Source organism: Rhinoraja longicauda, chromosome 30, assembly GCF_053455715.1.
Source record: "Rhinoraja longicauda isolate Sanriku21f chromosome 30, sRhiLon1.1, whole genome shotgun sequence".
Lineage (NCBI taxonomy): Eukaryota > Metazoa > Chordata > Chondrichthyes > Rajiformes > Arhynchobatidae > Rhinoraja > Rhinoraja longicauda.
This window is the reverse complement of record NC_135982.1, coordinates 24,574,160-24,602,112: the sequence shown is the minus strand read 5'-3', so window position 1 is coordinate 24,602,112 and position 27,953 is coordinate 24,574,160. Positions and strand designations below refer to the sequence as shown.

The following is a 27,953-nucleotide window of genomic DNA, read 5'->3' as shown; positions in this document are numbered from 1 at the left end:
TCTGCCTTCCACAGAGACCACTCCTTCCGCAACTCCTTTGTTCACTTTTCCCTTCCCACTCAAATCACCACTTCCTGTACTTTCTTTTGCAACCACAGAAAATGTAACATCTGACCCTATACTTCCCCCCCTCGCTTCCATCCAGGGACTGCAGCAGTCCTTCCAGATGAGACAGGGGTTCACATGCACCTCCCCCACTGCATCCAGTGCTCCCGATGTGGCGTCCTGTCATTGGTAAGACCAAGCATAGACTTGGTGACTGTTTCACTGAACACTTGCATTCGGTCAGCCAAGAACCACTGGATCTCCTGGTTGCTAACCATTTTACTGCCCCATCCCATTCCCATGTTGACCATTCTGTCCTGGGTTTCCTCCAGTGCCACAGTAAGGCCACGTGCAAAGTGGAGGAAGTGCACCTCATATTCCGCTTGGGTATCCAACCCAACAGTATGAACTTTGAATTCTCCAATTTTAGGTAACCTCTACCCCCTCCCCCTCCCCCCGTTTCTCCCTACCCATTCCCCCCTTCCCTCCCCTGTGTTCCACCTGAACTCCCACTTATATGTCCCTCCAGTCCCCCTCCCCCACTAATTTCCTCTGCCTGGCTTCACAATCTGCAACTCTTTAAACCTCCCTCACACCTACTGTTCTCATCTCTGGCCTTTGTTCCAACCATCTGCCAGTCAAAACCCCCACCCTTGCCCCTGTTGACCTATTACCTGCCATGTTTTGTCCTGCTTCTCCCTTTTTCCAGCTTTCTTCTTACAATTAGTCTGAAGAAGGGTCTCGACCCAAAACGTCACCTATCCATGTTCTCTAGAACTGTTGCCTAACCTGCTGAGTTACTCCAGCACTTGTGTCCTTTTGCCCTATTCAACTTTCCATCAAGAATCACCAGATAAACTAGATAAATTTAGACACAGGATCGTGTATTTTAGTACACTGAATTTGACCAGAGGAATCTGTTTCTTTGTCTGTACTAACTGAATTTTGTGTTTCAACCACAGTGGTCTTTTCCAACTCACTTTCAGATAAATACTCAGGGATTAGGAATTCATGCTCAGTTTTTGGTTCATCTTTGGCTGGAATCATTTGATCAACATGAACACTTTTGATCTTATCTCCAACTTCAACTAAGTATCTTTTTGTTCCACACACTTCCACTATTTTTCCAACATCCCATTTGTCTCGACTGGACTTGTTGGGAGGACTGAGAACACGAACTTGCTCATCTGACTTGAAGTTTCTCTCCTTTTTGTGGGAGTCAAAGTGGCGTTTTTGACTTAACTGTTTTTGCTCAACTCTCAAGGCCAAATTGGGTTGAACTCGACTTATGCATATTCTTAGCCTTCTCTTCATCAACAGTTCTGCAGGAGAGTAACCCGTAGTTGTGTGTGGTGTAGTTCTGTAATTCAGCAATAAACTAGCCAAACATGTTTCATGCTAAGCTTTGAACTACCCTGCAAAACCTGTTTCTCGAGAGCATCTTTGACAACTCTAACAGACCTTTCCGCCGCCCCATTGGAGGCTGGATGGTATGGGGGAACAAGTGTATGTTTTACACCATTCTGCTGCATGAACTCTTTGACCATTCTGAACGAAACTGTGGCCCGTTATCAGAAACAAGTTCTTCTGGTAACCATGGCATGCAAAAATTGATCTCAACTCATCTATGGTACATTCAGCAGTAGTGCTTGACCCCATATGCTTAACCTCAATCCATTTTGAATGACTATCTACTAGTACTAGAAAGTGATCATTACCCTTTTCACAAAAATCTACATGAACTCTCTGAAAAGGTCTACTTGGCCATGACCAGGGTTGCAGTGGTGTTTTTGGTGGTTTACTCCTACAATTTTGGCACACGCTACATTTGCTCACCAGTGACTCGATGTCACTGTCAATACCAGGCCAATACACAAAACTTCTGGCAATTGACTTCGTGCTTACTATGCCAGGATGTTCGGCATGACGTTCATCCATAATCTTCTTTCTCAAAGACTCTGATACAACCACTCTGTGACCCCATTTAATGCATCCCTGCTCAGATGATAATTCATGGCGTTGATTATGGAAAGGCTTCAGTTCTGAGTTCAGAACGGAGTTCAATCGACTATTGATTTCAGTCCAACCGTTTAATGTCCATTCATAGACACTTCAGCACAGTGTCTTTCTCTGTTTTTGCAGCAATTTCTGTTGCAGTCACTGAAAAGTCTTCATCTACAACTTGCTGTGTGTAGATTGAGTTCTCACTTCCCACGTCAGAGTTCTCATGGGGCAACCGGGACAACGCATCTGCAATTGCGTTGCACTTGGAGCTTCTGTACCCAACCTTGTAGTCATACTGGGACAGAATTGCCCAGCACTGCATCCTTGATGCCGCCGTGGAAGATATAGCTGACTTGGGACCAAGTATCACCAGTAGTTGCTTGTGATCAGTCACTGGGGTGAATGGTCTGCCGAGGAAAAACTGGTGGAATTTCTTGATTCCGAACACGATGCTGAGTGCTTCCTTTTCTATCTGTGCATAATTGCGCTCACTTGGTGATAGGGTGTGGGATTCAAAAGCAATAGGCTTTTCCTGTCCGTCATCCATTACGTGGCACATCACTGCACCTACACCATAACTTGAAGCATCACAAGCAAGTTTCATCTCGCGTGTCGTGTCATAGTGAACAAGGAGTTTGTCACTTGTCAAACTTTTCTTGCAGATGTCAAGTCAAGTCAAGTCAATTTTATTTGTATAGCACATTTAAAAACAACCCACGTTGACCAAAGTGCTGTACATTTGATTAGGTTCCAATAGAAAAAAAAAATGAAAACATACAGTAGCACGCAAACAGTTCACAGCGCCTCCTCAATGAGCCTCAAACGCTAGGGAGTAGAAATATGTTTTGAGCCTGGACTTAAAGGATGTCATATGCACATTGCTGTTCCTTTCCCCACATCCATTTTCCATCTTTTTGTAGTAGATGATGTAGTGGCTTTAGCACGGTTGCTAAATCTGGAAGAAATCGTGCATAGAACTGCACCATCCCAAGGAATGATCGTAGCTCTGACACATTGTTGGGCTTTGGAGCATTCGCTATTGCTTCAACTTTCGCCTTCCCAGGGCGCAGTCTGTTGCCGTCTACTTTGAGTCCAAGGTAGACCACCTCTGACTGCGCAAATGCACATTTACTTTGTCGCAGTTTGACGTTGTGGCAGTTCAGTCAGTGAGAACTTGCTCGAGGATTTCCAGATGTTCTTCCATGCCCTCTGTGAATATCAGTAGGTCATCCTGGTTGCACACACAGTGCGGAATGCTTTGCAACATTTTGCCCATGACAGACTGGAAGATTTTCAGGGAGAATTTCACGCCATAGAGCAGCTTTGTATATGTGTGTGTGTGTGATAGTCAAGTACCGCTGATTATCCTTGTCGACATTGAGTTGGGCCCAAGCGTGAGACAAATCCAGTTTAGTGAAGAATCTTGTACAGAAGCTGCATACAGATCTTGAGAGGTTGGCGACGGATATTGTTTGTCGTCAACGGCTTGGATGATTTATGACTTTGTCGTCACCGCATAGTCGAACAGTTTTGTCGACCTTGGGTACGGCCACAATTAGCGTTGCCCAGTTGCTCTGGTCTGTTTTCACAAGTACTCCATTCCGTTCCAACCTGTCGAGTTCCTCCTCCACTTGTTGCTTCAGCGCATATGGTACAAGTCTTGGTCGACAATACACAGGTCTCACATCTTGCTTAAGTCGAATGTCTGCAGAGTACCCCGTTATTTCCGTGTAACTGTCGGCAAATATTTCTACATGTTTGCTTATGATATTCTCAAGACATAATTTGGACAAATCGACGTTGAAAATGTTCTTCCAGTCTAACTTTATTCTACTCAGCCAATCCTTTCCAAGGAGGGTTGGTTTATTTCCGTAGCTGGCTACTATGATGGGCAGTGTTACTGACTGACCATTATGCTGAACTTTACAGTTCATTTGTCCGCATGTCTCTAAAACTTCGCCTGAGTAGGTTCTCAGCTTCACCTTAATCTCTGACAATGGTGTCTGTGGGAACTTTGTTTCGTACAGGTCTTTGCTCATGACCGAACAATCTGCTACCGTGTCAATACACATATCGATTGACTGTTCATTAATCAATAGTTTAGTTCGAAAGTCCTTGCCTTGGCTGGTTCTAGGCTTATCGATGTTGGTTGCATAAATGGTGTACAACCCAAGTTCATTTCCATCTGGGTTCATCCCCAAGTTGTGAACTCCTTTCTGGTGTTGTCGCTGGTTTCCCACAGGTTGTTTGCTTCCTGCTTTAAGCTAGGCCCAACATGCTGAGGCGATATGGCCTTTCTTCTGACAGTTATAGCACTTGGACATTTTGAACTGACAAAATTGGGATGAGTGATTACCGTTGCAACGATAACAACTGGCTGAGCTCTGCTCCCCGCCATACTTTAGTTTTGGTTTAGCGCCTTTTGGTTTGGCCATCGGCACTGCTTTGTGACTGTAAACGGCCACTGCAGTCTGTGGTGGACGAAACTCGCGAGCATTCTTTGATGCCATCTCCATTGTGGTAGCAATCTTGCATGCTTTCTCGAATGTAAGATCTGGAGTGTTCATGAATTTGGACTGAATTTGTTCATCCACTAGACCACAAACAAATCTGTCGCATAGTTCATGTTCGAGAAAGGTTCCAAAGTTACAGTGCAAAGTTAAGTTTTTCAAGGCAACAATGTCTCATTCTGCTTCTGGTTTCTCGTGCCAAATTTATAGCTTTCTGCAATTTCCAGAGGCTTTGGGTTGAAGTTCTCCTCCAACTTCTTCATAATGTCATTGAATGGCATGTCTTTTGCCTTTATGGGCGCAAGGAGATTCATGAGTGTGGCATACACTTCAGGACCGACCTCCATGAGCAGAATCGCTTTCATGCATTCGCAAACAGCTTTTTTTGTTGCAGTCACTACCTCTCCTTCACTGCTATTCTCCATTATGTTGTTTGCCATGAAGAACATGTTCGCTCTTTCCATATAGGAGCTGAACGGCTCTCTACTTTTGTCGAAAGTGCCAAAAACCCCGATTTCCTGTCTGTTCTGGTGTAGCAATTCACCTAAAACTTAGCTGTACAAAGGCTATACTAGCTTGAGGAACTCGACACGAAAAAAAACCTCAGTCTCAAATCCCATACAATCCCATCCTCATCGCCAATTTTATTATATTCCGGATGGCAGAATGAAGAACTAGACTCACATATTAGTTGCTGGTATCACGTGCATTTTATTATCCAGCATTTCCTGCTTATATTGAACAACTCATTGACATAAAGCATGAATATGTATGAATAAGTTACAGAGATAAAGTGGTGGAGTAACTGCAGGTCAGGCACCATCTCTAGAGGGCATGGATAGACAACAGTTTTGGGTTGCACCCTTCAGACTGATTCTACTAGTTTTGGGTCAAAGGTGGAAAAGAGGTTGGGGTGGAAAAAAGCGTCACCTCTACATGTTCTCCAGAGATGCTGCCTGACCTGCTGAGTTGCTTTATTTCCTTTTGGCAGCCAACCAAAGCCTGACCATTGAGAGGTTGATATTCGTGAGGGTGGTTGCTTGGCAGATAGGTGGCAAAGGCTAGCGACGAAAAGGAGATAAAAAGGTGACACAGGGATGTCAGAAAAAGAGAGAAGGGGAGAGAAATGTAAAGCCAGGGGGAGGGATATAGGCAGAAGGGGGTGGTGGGGTAAATTGCTGGAGGAACTGAGCAGACCAAGCAGCAAACGTTTCAGGTGGAGACTGTATCAGGACCAGCCTCCACAGATGCTGAGTTCCTCCAGCAGTTTGCTTTTAAAGCACTTGGTGAAATGTACAGTTTCACTCAATGCAATAATAGTTAGCTGCTCAGCGATCACTTGATTGTGGGCCAAATGTCCCGGATGAATCGGAATGTGATTTCATGCGCGGAGCAGCTGATCTTTACAAAAACAAACATCAGGCTGCGGGGCTGAGTCAGTCTTGGTCAACTCGACCAAGTTCTTTAATTCGTGGAGCAAAATGCCACAAACGTCGAAGACAGAATCTTTGAACCTGAGATTATTTCCGTCTGACTGTTACCAAGGATTAAGTCGGACGCTTCCACAGGGCACTAAAACTCAACAGTATTAGTTTTCTTGGTGTCCCAGTTTTCCTTCCGAGTGGTGAAATACAAATGGGGACGGGCAGGAGGACCCGGGAGCCAATAAGTGCACTGTAGCAAGTGATCTGGAGTCATGTGGCTGTGGGACACGTGATTGCATTTGAAGTTTAATTCCGGGAGAAGAGGCAACGATGGGTCTGCCGGTGATTAATCTGAAGGTAAACATTCGGAAATTAACAATGGGGGGCTGCGATTGTGGAGTAACCTCGGGGTTTCAGAGACATTTGAAGACATGGTTAGTGGTGCCGATTTAAAAGCGGTTTACAAAAAACAGGCAAAACAACAGCACAATTCTCAACGCCCCAATCAACTTCAGACAAGTATCCAACCCCCCCAAAAAAGTGGTGTTAACAGTTCCCGACCAAATACTTGCTCAAAAATGCAGCACGATATACGGGAGGGCGAAATGACTGGAGAGAAATTATGGAGGAAAAAAACCGGTTGTAGTTCAATTCTTGACACTGCTTAAAAAACAGCCAGTATGGATCAGCAGATATAAGGTTAATGGGCGAATGGAACTTGGTGCAAAGTGTTGAACGACCTTGGGTTTATGTAAGTTTGGACAAGGTAGGATAGTTATGAGTTTGTTTAAATAAATCAAGACTACGTGATATTTAATTTAACTGCTGTGATGGGGCCGTTATACATTTCTTTTATCTAAGTGCTTTGGAATCTCATCGAGTCTCTTCCCACCCCATTCAATTTCATTCTCCCAGTTTATCTGTGGTATTTGTTGTGATGGTGTGATTTTCCACACAGCTGCTTCTGAGATATTTTTTCCTTCAACTCGGTTTCTCCGAGTCGCACACGATAAAGTCCTCGTTTGTAGATAGTCACACAGCAAGGAAACAGGCCCGTTGGCCCAACTCGTCCACATTGACCAAGTTGCCCTATCTAAACTAGCCCCTTTTACCCATGTTTGGTCCAAATCATTCCAAACCTTTCCTATCCATGTATCTGTCCAAATTTATTTTTAATTTTGTTATTGTGCCTGTCTCAACTACTTTCTCTGACATGTACTTATCTCTTTGTAATTTGATGTTTCAATCCTATATTTTCCACATTTTGTCTCCTCTGAGCATCAACAAAGCTAGAATCACCCCAGTTCCTGCCTTTCATCTCACAAGCCTCTGCATTCCAAGGATATCATTCACAAATTTGGTCATACTCTTTCCTCCCTTTATGACTCCCTAGTTTGTTCTCCCATTTCCATTAACCCTCCCCCTTCTCACAGCATTTTCCCCTGAAAGTTTCTTGTGTCTCCACTCAAACTATATGAATGGGCGAATCAGTAATTCACTCCAATCTAGTATACTGCACGTGGTCTCTGCTAATTGGAGAAGATTGGGTGATGGTCTTGAGGAAGCAGGCCCATTCAGTCCCCAGGACCTCCTTGATCTTGCAGTTCCCTACAATGCCATTAACCATGCCACACCCATTCTGATTTTTCTGTGCCGTCCTGCACTGTTTCACTGAGATCCAATGTAAGCTTGAGGAACAGTATTTCATGTTTTGTCTTGGCCTGTAGCCTATGGGAATTGACATCAAAAAAGGTAGATATGATAGTGGCATTTGAGGGGTTTTTAAATAGCCATAAGGTTGACTTGAGGTTACGGAGGGATATGAATCACCTACAGGCTGATTAGTTTAACTTGGCATTATGTTCTTCACAGACATTATGGACCGAAGGGCCTGTTCCAGTACTGTTCTGTGTTGGTAACATGTTTCAAATAAAATATATATATATATATGACATTGGGATGACATTGCGGACCATATGCTTGGGCTAGGATCTGTTAATGTCACTGGAACTATAGAGATTGTTCAGATATACCATAATAACCTGGTTTTGTCCCCATAGATGATCATCACTGTGCACTGGCTCCTTACAACCTGGTGAGTAATGGAAGTTTGTTCATCTATATACTAAAACTCTTGTTTGTCTGTTCCTGAACTACAGCCAAAACAGTACACGATAGCTCAACAATTTTAGGCCAACCTTACTCACCATCATCCCTTTGGTGCCAATGGAAGAAGTTTCATTGAAATCGGTGTTATATTTTTTAAATTATTCACATTTTAAAGTTTAAATCTATCTCCTAAGGAAGGAAGGGGGGGGGTGGAGGAGGGAGGATAAGGGGGGTTGAGGGGGATAGGGAGGGGGAAGAAGGGAGGGGGGAAGAGGGGAGGGGGAAGAGGGGAGGGGGAAGAGGAGAGGGGGAAGAGGAGAGGGGGAAGAGGAGAGGGAGGAAGAGGAGAGGGAGGAAGAGGAGAGGGAGGAAGAGGAGAAGAGGGGAGGGGGTGGAGAGGGGAGGGGGTGGAGAGGGGAGGGGGTGGAGAGGGTGCTGCACCAATGCAGGAGAGGTTTGGGCCCAATGGGTCCACTTGGTCTAGTCTATTCTTAAATTACTGCCTTCCTTTTAAAATAATTGTATAATGCTAACAAATAATCACCTACTGCATTTCTGAAACTAAGAAAAGTTGGAGCAGGAATAAGCCAACAGTCCCTTCGAGCCTGTCATGTTATTTTACAATGATAATTGCTAAACTTGTATATCAGTAGCATTTTCTCTCTCTCCCCCCCCCCACTCCTTGATGCCTTTTGTGCCTTTAATTCAATATATTCAGCAACTTGCCTGTACCTTTAATTCAATATATTCAGCAACCTCCCCCACAGCCCTGTGATTACAAATTCCCCAGTTTAACCATCATCTGACTGGAGAAATGTATCCTCCTTTTTTTCTTAAGTGTCTTAATTCATCATGAGACTATAATCCCAGTTCTTAGTACTTCCACTGCACTCTCAGCTAGATGAGAAGAACCAGAGCATATTGACAAACACAAAGGGCTGGATCATCTTAGTGGGTCAGACAGCATCTTGGGAGGGAATGGGCAGGCGACATTTTGGATCAGGACCATTCCTCAGACTTGCTCAATTAAACCACCTTGAAACTTGATTTCATTCTCCAGACTGAAGAAGGGTCCTGACCTAAAATGACACCTCCATTCCCTCCCATATGCCGCCTAACAAAGTTCATCCATCATTGTGTTTTACTCAAGATTCCAGCAACTGCAGTTTCTTGTTTCTAGAGTGTATTGAATCTTGGCAGATTTTTGTACATTTCAATGAAATCGCCTCTCATTTTTATTAATTCTTGTGAATCGAGGCTTTGTTGATTCAATCTTTCCTTGTATGACAGTCCTACAATCTCAGATATCAGTTGTTGTATTCCCTCTATCACAGTTGTATCCATTCTTGGGTGAGGAGACTGAATTCTTAACGGGACTTCAGGTTTAATCTCACCAGGATCCCATATAATCATAATAAACTATTCACTTATGCCTGGATTCAAAAACTTTTGCAATGAAGGCCAACATACTGTTTGCTACCTTCTCTGTAGCTGCACCTGCCAAGATGTATTGTGTAGTTAATTGCTGGATCACTTTGCATATTAACACTTCCTGGTCTCTTCCTGTGTTGGAGACCAGGCAGTGTTAATATGCAAAGTGATCCATATCTTTGATAACCTGACTTCCTTCCAAAGTGTATAACTTCACATTTATCCGCAATGCACTGGACTTGTCATGTACTGTTTATTCCACTCACTCAACTGAACCACCTCGGTCTTCCCCTCACAATTCACAATCCGACCCAATTTTGTGTCATCAGCAGCACCAATGGCCCCTTTAACAAGAACATGCGTTACACTATTGCTTCACAGGGTTGTAATGGAAAATAATGGTGAGAAATTACAGGAGGATTATCTGAACGCAAGGCTGAGTAGATGATCATTAGGAACGTTCCTAGAGAATGAGAATCAGAATTTCTAAGTCTGCCAGTGGTGAATGCTGGTAAATTTGTAAATGGCTGGAACTGGTGGAATAATTGTTAGGAAAGAGGATGTCATTGGATGTCATTGGGATGGTCGAGGTCACAGATGATGAGGGGAGAGCCCACAAAAGGAATTAATAGTAGGGAATGTTTTTGTTAATATATCTGTCAGGATTGGGTGCCCGTCATGAGAGTAGGACTGATATGAAAAGGACTTGAGGCCAAATAAGATAATGTGCTTCAGAGTTTAGGAGGCTTGCCGCTGTCCTCAGCCCTCTGGCCTCAGCCCTCTGGCCGCAGGCCCCGCTGCGTGGCGTGAGGCCTGTTGATGCTGAGAGGGGATGGGGTGGATGAATGGGGAGTGGAGTGGGGGGTCAGAGGAAGGGAGGGGGAGTGGGGGTGGGAGGGGAGTGGGGGGTGGGGGGAGTGGAGGTGGGGGAGGGCTGGGGGGAGTGGAGGTGGGGGGAAGGAGGTGGGGGGAAGGGGGTGGGGGGAATGTAGTGGGGTGGGGAGTGGGTTGGTGGGGACATGGACTGTTGTGATTTGCTGTTGACCACTGGAGCAAGTAGGTCTTCAATGAAATTAGGTATATGCAGTTTTAAATGAAACTCTTTCTTCATAACTTAGTCGTACATTTTATGACCATTGTTCTTTTATTCAATACCAAGAGAATTGGGATGTGTAAGGGAAAAGCAAAATAGAAAAAAACAAAACAAAAAAACAAAATTTTCTTTGTGTTGTAAAAAGTATTTCTGTTCAATAACCTTTCTATAAATAGCAGAATATGCTCAATATGCGCAACGCTTATGCACATTTGGTGTGCATACTTTTTTATTGCTGAAAAGTTGCATTACGTGCCATATTTTGAATTTTGATGTAAAACTCTGAATTTTGGACTTCAAAATTATGAATTTGTAAAATCAAATGTTGGCAGGTTTGGTGGTGGGCAGTGTTGTGTAGGTAGCAGGATTATCAAAAAGATGGCTCCGCTTACAGCCAAGAATCATATTAAGCAATACTTTGCTGAACTGAGTGATTGGGCAATTTTATATTCGCTGGTGATTAGAAGATGGGACAGTTAATGTTACTCACTAGCAAAAAAAGTCAATTTATTCAGAAACGAGATGGGGTGACAACCATTTTCATAGGAATCTGTGTCACATGGTTTCTCTGTGATATTTCAGGAATTAATTATTTTTAGTGCTCAGAACTTGAGCAGTAAGGGTTTAGCTGAAATGCTAACCTGTGGGGGAAACCCAACTTATTGTGAGATATAAAATTATTTCTTTAACCTTTTTGGTTAACTTCCTTCAGCCACTAAGTACAGAAAAGTTAATATTGTAATGGTTCTTTAGAATATTGTTTCATTTTAATGCTGAAAGTCAGCCAGTAGATCTGTGAATTTGATTAGACGGTTATTCTGTAACTTTTGGGTTTGTGTCGGTGATCTGGTTTCAGATAGTAGAGACCAATTTTACAAAACAATAACCATACATTATGAATTTTGGACAAAAATGCTTTTAAAGCTGAACTTAAGCGAGCAGAGGCATTTATTGTTTGAGCAGGATCACTTTTAGAATCTGACCCATCGAACAAAAATTGTACTATTATAGCAAAGGGTATGTCGAAATTTGGAGGTGGGAGAGAGGCAAGTCAAATCTTGCTGCATTTGGTTGCTTCAGTCTAATTTCCTATTTCGTAATGCTGTTTAAAATTTCACATGCTTCTGTGATCTTGGCTCTGACTAATTGAGGCAGGAAAAGATCTTGGTGTTTTCAAATAGGGAAGAGTCCAGAATCACAAAATGTCAGAAATGATTCGGCAGTAGTTTATTTAAGTGAGATTTATAAAATTCTCAGTCATTGTTATTATTCATTTCAAGCAAACCATTCAATATTAAAGTTGCAGTCTTCAAAATTGGTAATAATCTGACTCAGCCATCTAGAATATAGGTTATTTCAGGTCAAACTCAGTTTGGACTGAGTTGTTAAAGTGAAGCATTAAACTGGTTTGTGAATTTGAAGCAATTTTTGGCCTTTGACTGGTTGCTGTAACTCTGAGGATATTGAAAAGGATAACTGATTTATCCCAGGAACTTGTCAAATTACAAAGAACAATGTGTGGAATCAAAAATATTTTTTAGGTTTATTAAGCCATGCGCCAAAGTAAAAGTTCGGTTAACACAATCAGTGCCATTTAAGCAATTATTATCCAAGTGCATCTTTGATTATTTGGACAGGCGTGGACTAAAAGTGTGGAGTGTCCCCTGCCTTGGGTATTAATGACCCGTGGCAGCTGGGATACATTGTACCAGATAGGGTATCACAAAATGCTGGAGTAACTCAGCAGGTCAGGCAGCATCTAGGAGAGAGGGAATGGGTGACGTTTCGGGTCGAGACACTTCTTAATTTTAGATAAGGAATGTGTGTGCAAGGGATAAGTGTGTGTGTGTTTGATTTAATTATTTGACGGTTTGTTTTGGGAAGGAATGGATAAGGTGTTATCAACTGAAATTCAGCATATTGTGGTGATGTTGCCTTGTTGAGGTCCACTTCCTCCTCAAGGTCAATGCAATCGAGCTATTTCAGCTACTCTTGCATTCTTCCCTTACACTTACAAAACAGCAAAACACACATAATTTTCTTTACCAACATTGAGGCACTGATCATTGCCACGTGCAGAAGTATATTTACAGAAGGGTTCAGAACTACTTGTTTGGTATTCTGAACACATTTTGGTCGTACCATAGTAGAACAAAATCTTAATACTCCTGGTGAGCAGTTTTAAATACCTGGGAGTCCACATCAAAGAGGATCTGACATGGACAACGCACATTGCCGCACTGGTGGGTAAGGCAAAGCAGCGCCTTTACCACCTTAGACAGCTGAGGAAATTCAGAGTGTCTCTGAGGATCCTTCAATGCTTCTACTCTGGGGCTGTAGAGAGCATCCTGTCCGGCAACATCACAGTCTGGTTTGGGAGCAGCTCTGCCCAGGACAGGAAGGCCCTGCAGAGTAGTGCGTTCGGCAGAACGCACCATGGGAACTACACTCGCCCCCCTGCAGGACCTATACATCAGGAGGTGTAGATCAAGAGCAAGCAAGATTATGAGGGACCCCTGCCACCCCAGCAACGGACTGTTCCAGCTGCTATGGTCAGGCAAGCGCCTCCGCTGTCACGCTGTGAAAACGGAGAGGATGAGACGGAGTTTCTTCCCACAGGCCATCAGGACTGTTAACTATTATAACTCCAGGGACTAAATTTTGTCTTCTCTGTATTAACTTTAATTTATATGCTGTAACTGTAATTCTTTTTTTGCACAATCCGCAGGCATTGCCACTTTCACTTCACTGCACATCGTGTATGTGACAAATAAACTTGACTTGACTTGACTTAACTTCAATATCAACGAGAAAGTGGAGGGGAAATCTGGTGGTGTGCAACAAAATCATTAGAAATTTGCAATAGTTTGGAAGTTTTCTAAATGTATAAATCCACTGGCTCTTAGATGGTTGAGACTGCTGTGCATCCTTTGAAGAAACTGATCAATTCCCCACAGAAAGAGAAGCTCAAGGTGATTTGCTTTTTGACAGGGGCTGTTTGACTTCCTGGCTTCCACAACCCTACATCTGGAGTAATTACGCTGTTCTGGCCATTGGGGTTTGGGCCATTGCTCAGAGAGACTCTGTTGATGCTCTTGCCATGGTGAGTAGTTCTGCCCTAACATTGGTACTGTTTTCCATGTTGTGGTAATATATGTCCTTACTAATGAACTGAACCCATTTCCACCTCCTAATCCACTGACCTTTTGTTGGAACACAATTCATGGATGCTGAGTACTTTTTGCTTTATCCAAGTATCCTCTTTACACGACTGACTGTTACTGACTAATTAAATGTGGGGGCATCACAAGTGAGCTTATGTCCACTAGCTTTCCATACAATTATCAGACACACTACTCAGAAATGATGTTTTGAGATCAATTTAGACCAAGGACCAGTGACACACTGCTTGGAAGTTCAATAAACATATTGTGGCGCGTCGAAAAAGCCCGAAATAAAGGCGAGGAGTCGGGTATTTCGGGAGGTTTGAATTTAATACGTTTGCTAGACCGGTCAAGTCTGCCAGAGTGAAATCGCGCCCAAAACCTCGTCCTTTATAACCGTAGCAAAGGGCCGCCCCCCCTGGACCGGTCCATTCCCGTGCCGAGGGGTCGGTAGTGGTATGGCCCGACCCTTGGGAGCCGCCACAATATCATCACTATCTTCGCTGGTTACGGTGATCAGTCATGCTTAAAATAACCTAGAATTTTTCGTGGCATGTGGTTCACCTCATATTTTCCATATGTTACCTACGTAACATTTGTTCTGTTTCATAACCTACTGTGCAGTCGCCTTGTAAGGTTTTGGCCATGCTTCAGTAGAGTTGCAGAGATCATTTAAATAATAGGTTAATTCAATGAAGCAAAATGTATAGGCCCTTTAACAAAAGTAACCCAGAGTAAATTTTGTTGGGATTAAAAAAAACCATGACTGCCTTGTTTTTACAGTTGCTGCTTCCTTTACACCAACGGGTACCATGCAGCCAAACTCACCACATGTTACAATATCACAATCTGTTTTATCACTTGCATAGTTACCTTGGCTTAGCTGGTGGTACTTCAAGCACTGAAGATCATAGGTTCAAGGCTTGCAGCGGTGGTTGTTTTCTAAATACTGAGCCAGCCACCTGCCAAGTGCACTGTTCAACACCTTATGAATGTCAAATGTGCTGAGAGACAATTTCAGTGTTCGGTGTCCAGCGCTATTTATTTTGAAATTGTGGTCTGCACATTGCCTACATTGTTCAGCTACAAAAACAGTGACTGCACTAAAACAATTTATTAAAGCCCAAAGGGATGAACTTCCTGGGCTTCACTCTTTCCCTTCTCTGCCAGGCTTCTGTTCCCCCACTTCCTCTCTTCAAGCCTTGAATATCTATATGTAAAAAGTTCATTCTTGGAACCAGCATTTCTTTTATTTCCTGGAATAGTCCTGCACTATTTCATACTCTGAAATTCTGAGCATGTGAGGTAAGGATTCCTCCAGCCACATGGAGCTAGGAGTGTAGTCATTGATGTACAATGCAATGAGTTTGGTCGGCCATCTGCCTTTTATACTCTTCTACCCTCCCTCTTTCCATGTTAAGTTAAGAAACTGAACTTGTCGGTTGAATCTGACTTTGTCTCTTTGTCTTTCAGTACCTGATTGGCATGATAATAACAATCCTCCTAGACATGATCCACATTGCAGTCAACTATGAGCGTGTAGCTGGCTCCCAGTTTGGCGGCGCAGCTAGGGACCAATTCCGCTTCAGTGTTGGCATGACGATTTTGAGCCTACTTCTGAAACCAGTTTCTTGTCTCTTCGTATATCAGATGTACATGGAGCGAGGGGGTCATTGCAATCTAAACATTGGTAAGATTTCAAACCAAGTGGCGTTGTCACTATGTTCCAGGGAACTAGGGACGGGTGGGAGCTGATGGCTCTTGGATGCATTAAAGGAATACTTTGAGCACCATAAAGACTAAGATTAATGCTTCATTGTCTTCCTTGCCACCTAAATGCACCCTTTATTGTTTACTAACTACATGACTTGCCACCCTGCCTTCCCCGTCCCAAAATCCTGTTCAAATGTTCTAGTTCTGAGTGTCTCTTATCCTACACTGCAGGAGCAGCTCCCCACGGCTTATTCTAATAATGCATTGCAGGTGGAACAGTCCAAATTCTGGTGATAGCACTGATACACTAGTATACTATGAATTCTATCTTCCTTTGATGGTTAAGCAAACAACATGTAGCAAACATCCTGATCCTATGAATACAGGTAGGTTGTTATGAGGCCATGAGATAAAGTACCCAGGGTTGATAACTTCATCCAAGTCATAAGGTCATAAGAGATAGTAGAATTAGGCCATTCAGTCCATCAAGTTGATGCCATTCAATTATAGCTGATCTATCTCTCCCTCTTAATCCCAATCTCCTGCCTTCTCCCCATAACCTCTGACACATGTACTAATCAAAAAATCTATCTCTGCCATAAAAATATCCACTGGCCTCTGCAGCCTTCTGTGGCAAAGAATGACACAGATTCACCACCTTCTGACTACAAACATTTCTGCTCATCTCCTTCCTTTAATTCTAAGGCTATGGCCTCTAGTCCTAGACTCTCCCACTAGTGGAAACATCCTCTCCACATCCACTCTATCCAAGCCTTTCATTATTCTGTATGACTCAGTGAGGTCCCCCCTCATTCTTCTAAACTCCAGCGAGTACAGGCCCAGTGCCGACAAATGCTCATCATAGGTTAACCTACTCATTCCTGGGATCATTCTTGTAAACCTCCTCTGGACCCTCTCCAGAGCCAGCACATCCTTCCTCAGATATGGTCCCCACAATTGCTCACAATACTCCAAATGCGGCCTTACCAGCATTTTATAGAGCCTCAGCATCACATCTCTGTTTTTGTATACAAGCCCTCTTGAAATAAATGCTAGCATTGAGTTTGCTTTCTTTACTACTGATTCGACTTGCAGATTAACTTTTTGGGAATCCTGCACCAGCACTCCCAAGTCCCTTTGCACCTCCAATTTCTGGATTCTCTTCCCATTTAGAAAATAGTCTACGCCTTTATTCCTACTACCAAATGCATCATTCCACACTTTGCTACACTATATTCCATCTGCCACTTCTCTGCCCACTCTCCCAACCTGAACAAGTCCTTCTGCAGAGTCCCTGCTTTCTCTATACTACCTGTCCTTCCACCTATTTTCATCTCATCCACAAACTTGGCCACAAAGCCTTCAATCCCCTCGTCCAAATCATTAAAATACAACATGAAGAGTTGTGGCCCCAGCACCGACCCCTGTGGAATTCCGCTAGTCATAGGCAGCCAACCCGAAAAAGCCCCCTTTATTGCCACTCTGTTATCTGCCATCCAGCCAACCTACTAACCGTGCTAGCATCTGCCCTTTGATACCTTGGGCTCTTATCTTCCTTAGCAGCCTCGCGTGTGGCACCTTATCAAAGGCTTTCTGAAAATCTAAGTCAACAACGTCTGCTGACTCTCCTTTGTCTGTCCTATTTACTTCTCAAAGAATTCCAGCAAAGTTGTCAAGCAAGACCTCCCTTCCACAAAGTCATGCTGACTTTGTCCTATTTTATAGTGAACCTAAGTACTCTGTAACCTCATCCTTTATAATAGACTCTAAAATCTTACCAACCACCGAAGTCAGACTATCCGGCCGATAGTTCCCACTATTTTGCTTTGCTCCCTTCTTGTGCAATGGGGTAATATTGGCAATTTTCCAATTATCTGGGACCTCTCCTGTCTCTAGTGTATCTTGAAATATCACTGTCAATGCCTCCACAATCTCTAAAGCCATCTCTTTCAGAACCCCAGGGTGCAGTCCATCTGGTCCAGGTGACGTATCCACCTTCAGGCCTTTCAGCTTCCCAAGCACCTTCTCCACCGTAATAGCTACTCCACTAACTTCCAACCCCTGACTCTCTTGAATTTCAGGCACATTACTGGTGTCTTCCACCATGAAAACTGATGCAAAATAGTTATTCAACTCCTCTGCCATTTCTTTATTCCCCATTATCACTTCTCCTGCATCATTCTCCAACGGCCCAACTTCCACTCTTGCCTCATTCTTACTCTTTGTATAACTGAAGAAACTCTTGCTATCCTCTTTTATATTATTGGCTAGCTTACTTTCATATTTCATCTTTTCTCCACGTATCACCTTTTTAGTTACCTTCTGTTCTTTAATACTTCCCAATCCTCTGGCTTCCCACTAATCTTTGCTACATTATACACCTTCTCCTTTAGTTTTATGCTGTTCTTGACTTCCCTTGTCAGCCACGGTCACCTTTTTCTCCCCCCAAGAATCTTTCTTCCTCTTTGGAATGAAAAGATCCTGCATCTTCCAGATTGTTCTCAGAAATCCCTGCCATTGCTGTTCCACTGTCACCCCTGCTAGGGTCCCTTTCTAGTCAACTTTGGCTAGCTCATGCCTCTGTAGCACAAACACTCCATGAGCATAGAAACCATTGGGAAAATTTGGGATGGGATGGTCACAGGCTGATTGCATGGATGGCTTGGAGAGGAGGTGTCTTCCCACCAAGCCTTTCATGTTGCTAAAATATAACTAGGAAATGCTGGAGATACTCAGCAGATCTGGGAGCATCTGTGGGGAGTGAGATAGAATTAACCCAGTTTCTTCCCCCACAAATGCTGGCTGACCTGTAGCCGATCTTCAGCATTTTCTATCTTTCTCCCAAACAATAATTGATCATCCTGGCCTAGTAATTTCCTGACAGGTGTTACTGGCAGGCTTGCTTATTTCATGAATAAACATTAGAGCAGACAGCATCTTGGAGTGAAGCGAGTGATGGTGTTGGAGATGTGCTTTAACAATAACATTAAAAACTGAGGAGAAAGATACATACAAGATACTGGAAACTTATTTCAGTTGAAATATGCAGGCTAATGTTCTGAGTGAGACTCCAAGAAAATATATTTTTTACATAAAATATGATGACTGAATCTAAAGAGATTAAGAGTGGGATCCATGAATATTATATAATTTAAAATGTTCCCAGGTTTGGGTTTTGGTGAACACTGGCTTTATTCACTGCCTCGGGCTCTTAAATACTTTTAAACCTTGGGTGAACTATTCAGGAAAGTAATTAATGGAATTCTTCCATGAGCAGAGATTTAGTTTTCATTTATGATTGTGCATTATGTTGCATCTTTTATGTTGCTGTTTTCGTCCTCCTGCTGTCCATCCTCACAAAAATGTTTTCAAAGCTTATGCTTGTATTTTTCTTTATTTTCTGCTCTCCCTCCCTCCATTCTCTCCATCTCAGACCTGGACAGCTCCATTGACAGCAGGTTTACGTGTGATAGCGTTGAATCCAGTGCTTACTGTGGTCACTCCAGCTGAATCATCTATCCCTGCCTCTCCTGCAGTGTGTGTACAATATTCCTCCCTTTGCTGTAGTCCACCTGCTTTGATTGGTGATCTTGCAATAATTACTTGATTCTTCCCAGGCTGCTGAAATGTTGCTGCTACTTTAGCTGGAGAATTATGAATTTGCATGTGACAATGAACCTGAATATTACAGACTGTGTTTTTCATTTGTGTACATTTTGAGATTATGCATTTGTTAACAATCATATTGAATGGAATTTTATTGAGAGAGAGACCTCGGTCAGCTTTCATGAATGCCTGCTGCCCAGACTATTTGGTTGCATCCTGCCTTTTGCTAATTTGCACTTTTGAAAGCCATGTAGTAATTGAAATCCGATGAGATTAAAGTTGAAGACATAAATGATTTATGATTATCATAATGGCATTAGATGGCCTAAATAGCTATCTTCAGACCAGTGTGGAAGCAATGGGATAATAACGTCCTTCAATAGCTTCCTTCCTTCCACCGAAAACACTGATGCACTATACAAAAAGGGCCAGAGCAGACTTTATCTGCTAAGGAGACTCAGGCCCTTTGGAGTGCAGGGGGCACTCCTAAGGACTTTCTACAACATGGTGGTTGCATCAGCCATTTTCTATGGAGCGGTCTACTGGAGTAGCAGCATCTCAGCGGCGGAAGGGAAGAGACTTGACAAGCTGGTCAGGAAGGCCAGCTCTGTCCTGGGTTGCCCCCTCGACTCGGTGCAGGCGGTGGGAGAGAGGAGGATGATGGCAAAGTTAACATCGCTGCTGGACGACTCCCACCCCATGCAAGACACTGTCACTGCACTGAGTAGCTCCTTCAGTGACACTCCTTCACCCCAAATGCGTGAAGGAGAGATATAGGAGGTCCTTCCTTCCCGTTGCTGAGAAACTGCACAACCAGCACTGCTTCAAACAGACGAGTCACCAGTAACAGCTAAGGAATACAATTTACCCTTGTCTTTACTTTTATTTATAATGAATGATTTCTTGCTATCCACTTTGCTGCTGTAACACTGTAAATTTCCCTGGTGTGGGATGAATAAAAGGAATATATTATTGTAATTATGCAAATTACAATACCTTGAATACAGAAGATTAAAATAAATGGGTAGGAAAGGGAATGGGCAAAAATAGTTAAAAGAATCTTAATTTAGTGTTCCCATTGCGGACATTGGACTTTTTCTCTGGAACTATAGACAATAGACAATAGACAATAGGTGCAGGAGTAGGCCATTCAGCCCTTCGAGCCAGCACCGCCATTCAATGCAATCATGGCTGATCACTCTCAATCAGTACCCCGTTCCTGCCTTCTCCCCATACCCCCTCACTCCGCTATCCTTAAGAGCTCTATCCAGCTCTCTCTTGAAAGCATCCAACGAACTGGCCTCCACTGCCCTCTGAGGCAGAGAATTCCACACCTTCACCACTCTCTGACTGAAAAAGTTCTTCCTCATCTCCGTTCTAAATGGCCTACCCCTTATTCTCAAACTGTGGCCCCTTGTTCTGGACTCCCCCAACATTGGGAACATGTTATCTGCCTCTAATGTGTCCAATCCCCTAATTATCTTATATGTTTCAATAAGATCCCCCCTCATCCTTCTAAATTCCAGTGTATACAAGCCCAATCGCTCCAGCCTTTCAACATACGACAGTCCCGCCATTCCGGGAATTAACCTAGTGAACCTACGCTGCACGCCCTCCATAGCAAGAACATCCTTCCTCAAATTTGGAGACCAAAACTGCACACAGTACTCCAGGTGCGGTCTCACCAGGGCCCGGTACAACTGTAGAAGGACCTCTTTGCTCCTATACTCAACCCCTCTTGTTACGAAGGCCAACATTCCATTGGCTTTCTTCACTGCCTGCTGAACCTGCATGCTTCCTTTCATTGACTGATGCACTAGGACACCCAGATCTCGTTGAACTCCCCCTCCTCCTAACTTGACACCATTCAGATAATAATCTGCCTTTCTATTCTTACTTCCAAAGTGAATAACCTCACACTTATCTACATTAAACTGCATCTGCCATGTATCCGCCCACTCACACAACCTGTCCAAGTCACCCTGCAGCCTTATTGCATCTTCCTCACAATTCACACTACCCCCCAACTTAGTATCATCTGCAAATTTGCTAATGGTACTTTTAATCCCTTCGTCTAAGTCATTAATGTATATCGTAAATAGCTGGGGTCCCAGCACCGAACCTTGCGGTACCCCACTGGTCACTGCCTGCCATTCCGAAAGGGACCCATTTATCCCCACTCTTTGCTTTCTGTCTGTCAACCAATTTTCTATCCATGTCAGTACCCTACCCCCAATACCATGTGCCCTAATTTTGCCCACTAATCTCCTATGTGGGACCTTGTCGAAGGCTTTCTGAAAGTCGAGGTACACCACATCCACTGACTCTCCCTTGTCAATTTTCCTAGTTACATCCTCAAAAAATTCCAGTAGATTTGTCAAGCATGATTTCCCCTTCGTAAATCCATGCTGACTCGGAATGATCCCGTTACTGCTATCCAAATGCTCAGCAATTTCGTCTTTTATAATTGACTCCAGCATCTTCCCCACCACTGATGTCAGACTAACTGGTCTATAATTACCCGTTTTCTCTCTCCCTCCTTTCTTAAAAAGTGGGATAACATTTGCTATCCTCCAATCCACAGGAACTGATCCTGAATCTATAGAACATTGAAAAATGATCTCCAATGCTTCCACTATTTCTAGAGCCACCTCCTTAAGTACTCTGGGATGCAGACCATCAGGCCCTGGGGATTTATCAGCCTTCAGTCCCATCAGTCTACCCAAAACCATTTCCTGCCTAATGTGGATTTCCTTCAGTTCCTCCATCACCCTAGGTTCTCCGGCCCCTAGAACATTTGGGAGATTGTGTGTATCTTCCTCAGTGAAGACAGATCCAAAGTAACGGTTTAACTCGTCTGCCATTTCTTTGTTCCCCATAATAAATTCCCCTGCTTCTGTCTTCAAGGGACCCACATTTGCCTTGACTATTTTTTTCCTCTTCACGTACCTAAAAAAACTTTTGCTATCCTCCTTTATATTATTGGCTAGTTTACCCTCGTACCTCATCTTTTCTCCCCGTATTGCCTTTTTAGTTAACTTTTGTTGCTCTTTAAAAGAGTCCCAATCCTCTGTCTTCCCACTCTTCTTTGCTATGTTATACTTCCTCTCCTTAATTTTTATGCTGTCCCTGACTTCCCTCGTCAGCCACAGGTGTCTCTTACTCCCCTTAGAGTCTTTCCACCTCTTTGGAATAAATTGATCCTGCAACCTCTGCATTATTCCCAGGAATACCTGCCATTGCTGTTCTACCGTCTTCCCTGCTAGGGCCTCCTTCCAATCAATTTTGGCCAGCTCCCGCCTCATGCCTCTGTAATCCCCTTTGCTATACTGTAATACCGACACTTCCGATTTTCCCTTCTGCCTTTCCATTTGCAGAGTAAAACTTATCATGTTGTGATCACTGCCTCCTAATGGCTCTTTTACCTCTAGTCCCCTTATCAGATCAGGATCATTACACAACACTAAATCCAGAATTGCCTTCTCCCTGGTAGGCTCCAGTACAAGCTGTTCTAAGAATCCATCTCGAAGGCACTCTACAAACTCTCTTTCCTGGGGTCCATTTCCAACCTGATTTTCCCAGTCTACCTGCATGTTGAAATCTCCCATAACCACAGTAGCATCACATTTTTGACACGCCAATTTTATCTCCTGATTCAACTTGCACCCTATGTCGAGGCTACTGTTTGGGGGCCTATAGATAACTCCCATTAGGGTCTTTTTACCCTTACAATTTCTCATTTCTATCCATACTGATTCAACATCTCCTGATTCTATGTCACCCCTTGCAAGGGAATGAATATCATTCCTTACCATCAGAGCAACCCCACCCCCTCTGCCCACCTGTCTGTCTTTTCTATACGTTGTGTACCCCTGGATATTCAGTTCCCAGCCCTGGTCCTCTTGTAACCATGTCTCAGTGATCCCTACAACATCATACTTGCCCATGACTAACTGAGCCTCAAGCTCATCCACTTTATTTTTTATACTACGCGCATTTAAGTACAACACTTTAACTTCTGTATTTACCTCCTCTCTCACATCGTTCACAATTGGCCCTGCCCTTAATTTCTTTTCCGCTCTAGAACTTCTGTTCCCATTCTTCCGAGAGTCTTTTGCAATATCTCCTGTATTCCCTTTTACCTCATCTTCATATTCACAATTTGTTAACCCCTCCCCCCCACTACTTAGTTTAAAGCCACAGGTGTCACACTAGCAAACCTGCCTGCCAGAATGTTTGTCCCCCTGCTGTTAAGATGCAACCCGTCCCTTTTGTACAAGTCACCCCGAGCCCAGAAGAGATCCCAGTGGTCCAGAAATCGAAATCCCTGCTCTCTGCACCAGCCCCTCAGCCATAAATTCATACCCTCTATCTCTCTGTTCCTGGCCTCACCAGCACGAGGTACCGGTAGCAGTCCAGAGATAACCACCTTCGACGTCCTACTTCTCAGTGCTTTTCCCAACTCTCTAAACTCCCGCTGTAGCACCTCCTTCCTCTTCCGCCCGACGTCATTCGTGCCCACGTGCACAACGACTTCAGGTTGATCGCCTTCCCTCACTAGGATTTTCTGAAGCCGGTCTGTGATGTGTTGAACCCTGGCACCAGGGAGGCAACAGACCATCCTCAAGTCCCTCCTGCTGCCACAGAATCTTCTGTCCGTCCCTCGGACTATGGAGTCACCGACCACTACGGCTCTTCCAGACTTCGGTCTCCCCTGTCGAGTATCCTTGCCAACAGGTCCGCCACTCGGACTGGAAACGTCTTCTGCCCCGACAGTTCCCAAGAGGGTATACCTATTTGCAATAGGCACAGCCACCGGGGTCTCCTGTAGTCCACGTCCACTCCCCCCTGAAACAGTCTCCCACCTTCGCTCGACCTGGACCCTTGGCGTGACAGCCTCACAATAGGTCCTGTCGAGGAAACTCTCGCATTCTCGGATGGCCCTGAGGTCATCCAACTGCCTCTGCAACTCCACCACACGTCCCTTCAGGAGCTGCACCTGGACACAGTTCTTGCAGGTGTAGCTCCCAGAAGCTCCAGCGACGTCCCTGTCTTCCCACATCCTGCAGGAAACACACCGCACCAACTTTTCCGCCATCACCTTGTGCCTATAACCAGCTCTGGCTTAAAACAATGGTATCCTCCTCACCTCAGCCTCCTCGCCGAAGACTCGCAGCCAAAGACTCGCACTTTTCTCACTGGGCACTTCCCTCACTGGGCTGCACCTGAACAGGGCTGCACCCTTTTGCAAGTATTGCTTATATTACCAATTAAATTGCCTGATTGTCCAATTTACCTGACTTCTCACTTAAACTGGCGCTTACTTTAGTGCTCAGCCAACGGGCGTCCTTGCTCTGCTCCCGGACTTTTGAAATTGACTACTAGCTTCCTTTTGGCGCTCTTTTTAAACTGCCTGCTCAACTGTGATTGGCACTTACTTTAGTGCTCAGCCAACGGGCGTCCTTGCTCTGCTCCCGGACTTTTGAAACTGATGTGCTTCAATGCCGAGAGCTATATTCCACACTTTATTTTCCTGTTTGCTCTATCTATTGTACTTGTGTTTGACTTGATTACATATTTATATATAGTATTATCTGATCTGATAGCATGCAAATCAAAGCTTTTCACTATCTTCGTATATGTGACAATAATAAATCTATAAGTCCTACAGAGGATCTATTGCTGAATCTATTCAAGATGAAAACTGATAGTTTTGGAATAACAAGGAAATGAAGGGAATAAGTTACTGAACGGAAGACCAGGCATCAGGGGCCATTGGCTGCCTCGTGCTTCTGTTTATGTATTGATGGGATAACGCTGGGATATTGTGGATACTCCTACTTCCACCACCTTGGTAGCACTGCTTTCCACTTTTAATCCCAGAGTCTAGAATTCTGTTCTTAATGCTCTGCCTGCACCTTTGTTAGCTTGACTCGCTCTTTGTGATAGTTCTATTGACTTGTTATCAGTTAATGTGTGATTACATTTCTGTGAAGTGACTTGTAATCTGTTACTGATTTGATAAAGGTGTTTAAAGTTATTAACAAAAACAGAAGGTTAAATTCCTATGAGTGACTATAGATAAGAGATTTTGGACAAAATAATAAAGAAAATGTCATTTTAGAACTGAGATTGTGGAATGTATTACTGGAGTCTGCAATTGAAGAAAAAAATAACATTTGAGAACAGTTATAGTGTCTGCAGAAAGAAAAATAAAGAGATCTGGAAGCAGGAATCGACTTGAATAAATGACATATTTCCTTGCCAAAATTTCTATTTAATTTGTTTAGGTTACAAATGGCTTTACTGTTCACCCCTAGAGAGATGCAGAGTTTCAAGCTTTGTTAATTTTGTGAATCGACGGCTGATACCAGCTTTAATGAGGTTCTCCTGGATATTCGGTATTTTCTTTTTATTCTGCTGGGAGCAGCGGTGGGCGAGACATGTGAAAATGACTTTTCTCTGAATTGTTCCATGCAGGTTTTCCCGATTTAACTGGTAGTCGAGATCGAACTTCATACCAGACCATTGGTGAGCAGGAGCCTCACTGCCCGCCTTCTCCTTCCTCAGAGACAAAGATTACTGTCCCAGGCTATTAACTTAATTTAATATGCTACCAAAGGAAAACGTATAAACATCTGGTGCCTGAGATTCAGTAACCACCTGCTTCTGAATGTTGTGTATGTGCTTTCGTCAAATTGTCATTCTTTGGTGCCCTGGAACTCTGTTTGTCTTCCAGATGGTAACATTATAATGATGACCATCCACGTAAAAACAATCTTGTCTGTGAAACAATACTATCTGGAGTTGAAGATTGCAGATTGGAAAATCATAAGAACAATTCTTATCCTGGTGAATTCAAATGTGGATATTAGGTTACAATTGAGTAACAGGGCATTAGAGATTTGATTAAATGAAAGCTATTGGAAGTCTGAGGTTTAGAGCCAGTGCTTGCTGTAGTTATACTTGGCATTAATGACTAAAGGGTTGAAGATGATTTGTCTCATTCCTTTATGAAAAGGCTTTGGAATAGCAGACATGACTGCTGTAGACTATGTAATTTTTCTAAGTTGAGGTAATTCACTAACATGCCCTTCTTTGCAGATAATGGATCTTGAGTGTAATGGAATGTAATAACAAGGAGCTGCAGAGATGGGTTTATACCAAGCATAGACAAAATGCTGGAGTAACGTAGCATCAACATAATGTAGGTCAGGTAGCATCTCTGGATAAAATGAACAGATGTCATTTCAGGTCGGGACCCGAAACGTCACTATTCCGCTGAGTTACTCCAGCATTTTGTGTCTATCTTGAGTGTAATGGATCCTGGTTGGAAAGTAGTGGGAGGACTTGTGGTATATGAAAAATATTCAGGAGGTGAGCAGCTTTTGCTGCTTAATATTGAAGTTGCTTTATTAGCAGGTGTAAATGTGGCTAATTGCACCCTCTGATGTAAATGATTCAGTTACACAACATTCTATTGATAGCATTAAAAACAGAAAATGCTGGGAAAAACAGTACATTAGGCAGCATCTGTGTAAAGAGAAATAGTCAACATTTCAGATCTAAGACCAGTGTTTATTTTTTTTGTGATGGTACACTGCACTAGCACCTAAGTTTAAAAACTACATTGGTATACTGCAACCAATAGTGCCATATGAACTGTTATATGTATAACTGTTAGATGTCTATAAAAAATTGTGTAAGAGACCCTTTGTTGGAATCAGCTGATGGGGATTTCTCTACCAGCAACTCACTGCAAGAGTGTTATAAATCAGTTTCTGAAACATGGTTGTTTAAAAATTGTACTAACATTCAACAATAAGTTTTGTAACTTCTGTAATTTTGTCTTGATAAATATATTGTCTCCCAAGATTTGGTAGAGTATAATACTTAGTTGAATCTGACTGTTAATAATATTATGGTCCCAGAATTTAGCCAGGGATTGCCAGTGGGGTTTTGGGAATCATAAAGGTGGAATACCAAGTGACTCCTCTCTCCAAGAAAGTGGCTTAGCAACTTGCCATTTTATAATTGAAGATTTGGTTGATCTATTTCCACGCAGTAACATCGGTAGAAATCATATAACTCTCCCATTTCATGGCGTGGATTCAGTAATAACTCTGCAATAAAGGAAAAGGACACATTCCCTCCAAGATATTTCCTGTCCACGAGATGGGGCTTGGATTATGTTTACACTTTGAAAGCATTTTTATCATAAATATGTTAATGTAATTGACTTTAAAAAGCTGAAACTTTTTATTTTGTATAATTGCTTATTTATGTAAGTAACTGGCGAGCACCAGTGCAAGCGACTATCAAAGATCCACTGTATTGTTTGTTGAAAATGGCATACGGTGAATGATAATTTCCATAATAGCCGTTCTTCCATTCGCACATTCAGCTGATTGCTATTCTCAACAAGTAATCTTATTGCTGTGCATACAAGAAACCAGGTATCAGTCTTGGCCTTGGTATTTCTGGCTGAACATTTAAATCCCAATGTGTAATTCAGTTCTATTTTGTACCATTTTTTCTGGATTGACTACTTTGATTTTTTTGCATACTTATTGTTAAACATATTATTATTGCCAATAAACGATTAAAATCATCAGACTGCAGTGAATGAATCTCTGAATCAAGGTTTTTAAATACAATGCAGAACAACACATGTTTAAACATCCAAACAATATGGACTGGTTGCATTAAGGTTTTTTCAACAGCAAGAGTTCCTGAATTTTAGGAAACCTAAACCATAACAAGGTATGGCTGTGGACCATTTAAAAAATATGCATAACACTAATGTATTGGTAGGAATGTTCATGGATGTGAGCTTTCTTGACATCAAGGCAAC

General features: G+C 43.0%; 1 protein-coding gene across 3 annotated transcripts; it reads left to right on the top strand.

The window, feature by feature from the left end:
* Window positions 1-6,291: 6,291 nt before the first annotated feature.
* Window positions 6,292-27,704, top strand: agtrap (angiotensin II receptor-associated protein). 3 transcript variants are annotated; one of them, XM_078425382.1, is made up of 5 exons: window positions 6,292-6,340; window positions 8,044-8,078; window positions 13,608-13,719; window positions 15,254-15,470; window positions 25,580-27,704. In XM_078425382.1, the coding sequence occupies exons 1-5, from the start codon at window positions 6,314-6,316 to the stop codon at window positions 25,696-25,698; spliced, it is 510 nt and encodes a 169-aa protein (XP_078281508.1). In that variant the 5' UTR covers window positions 6,292-6,313; the 3' UTR covers window positions 25,699-27,704. The 3 variants fall into 3 exon arrangements, with proteins under 3 accessions (XP_078281508.1, XP_078281509.1, XP_078281507.1); XM_078425383.1 differs by having other exon boundaries at window positions 6,324-6,417; XM_078425381.1 differs by lacking the exon at window positions 6,292-6,340 and adding an exon at window positions 6,643-6,734.
* The last annotated feature ends 249 nt before the right edge of the window (window positions 27,705-27,953 follow it).

Excerpts from the sequence above, each read along its gene's own strand:
- agtrap (XM_078425381.1), top strand. The coding sequence starts at position 6,687 with ATGGGCGAATGGAACTTGGTGCAAAGTGTTGAACGACCTTGGGTTTAT. Across the intron at positions 6,735-8,043 it reads TTGAACGACCTTGGGTTTAT|ATGATCATCACTGTGCACTG; the intron begins GTAAGTTTGGAC and ends TTGTCCCCATAG. Across the intron at positions 13,720-15,253 it reads CTGTTGATGCTCTTGCCATG|TACCTGATTGGCATGATAAT; the intron begins GTGAGTAGTTCT and ends TTTGTCTTTCAG.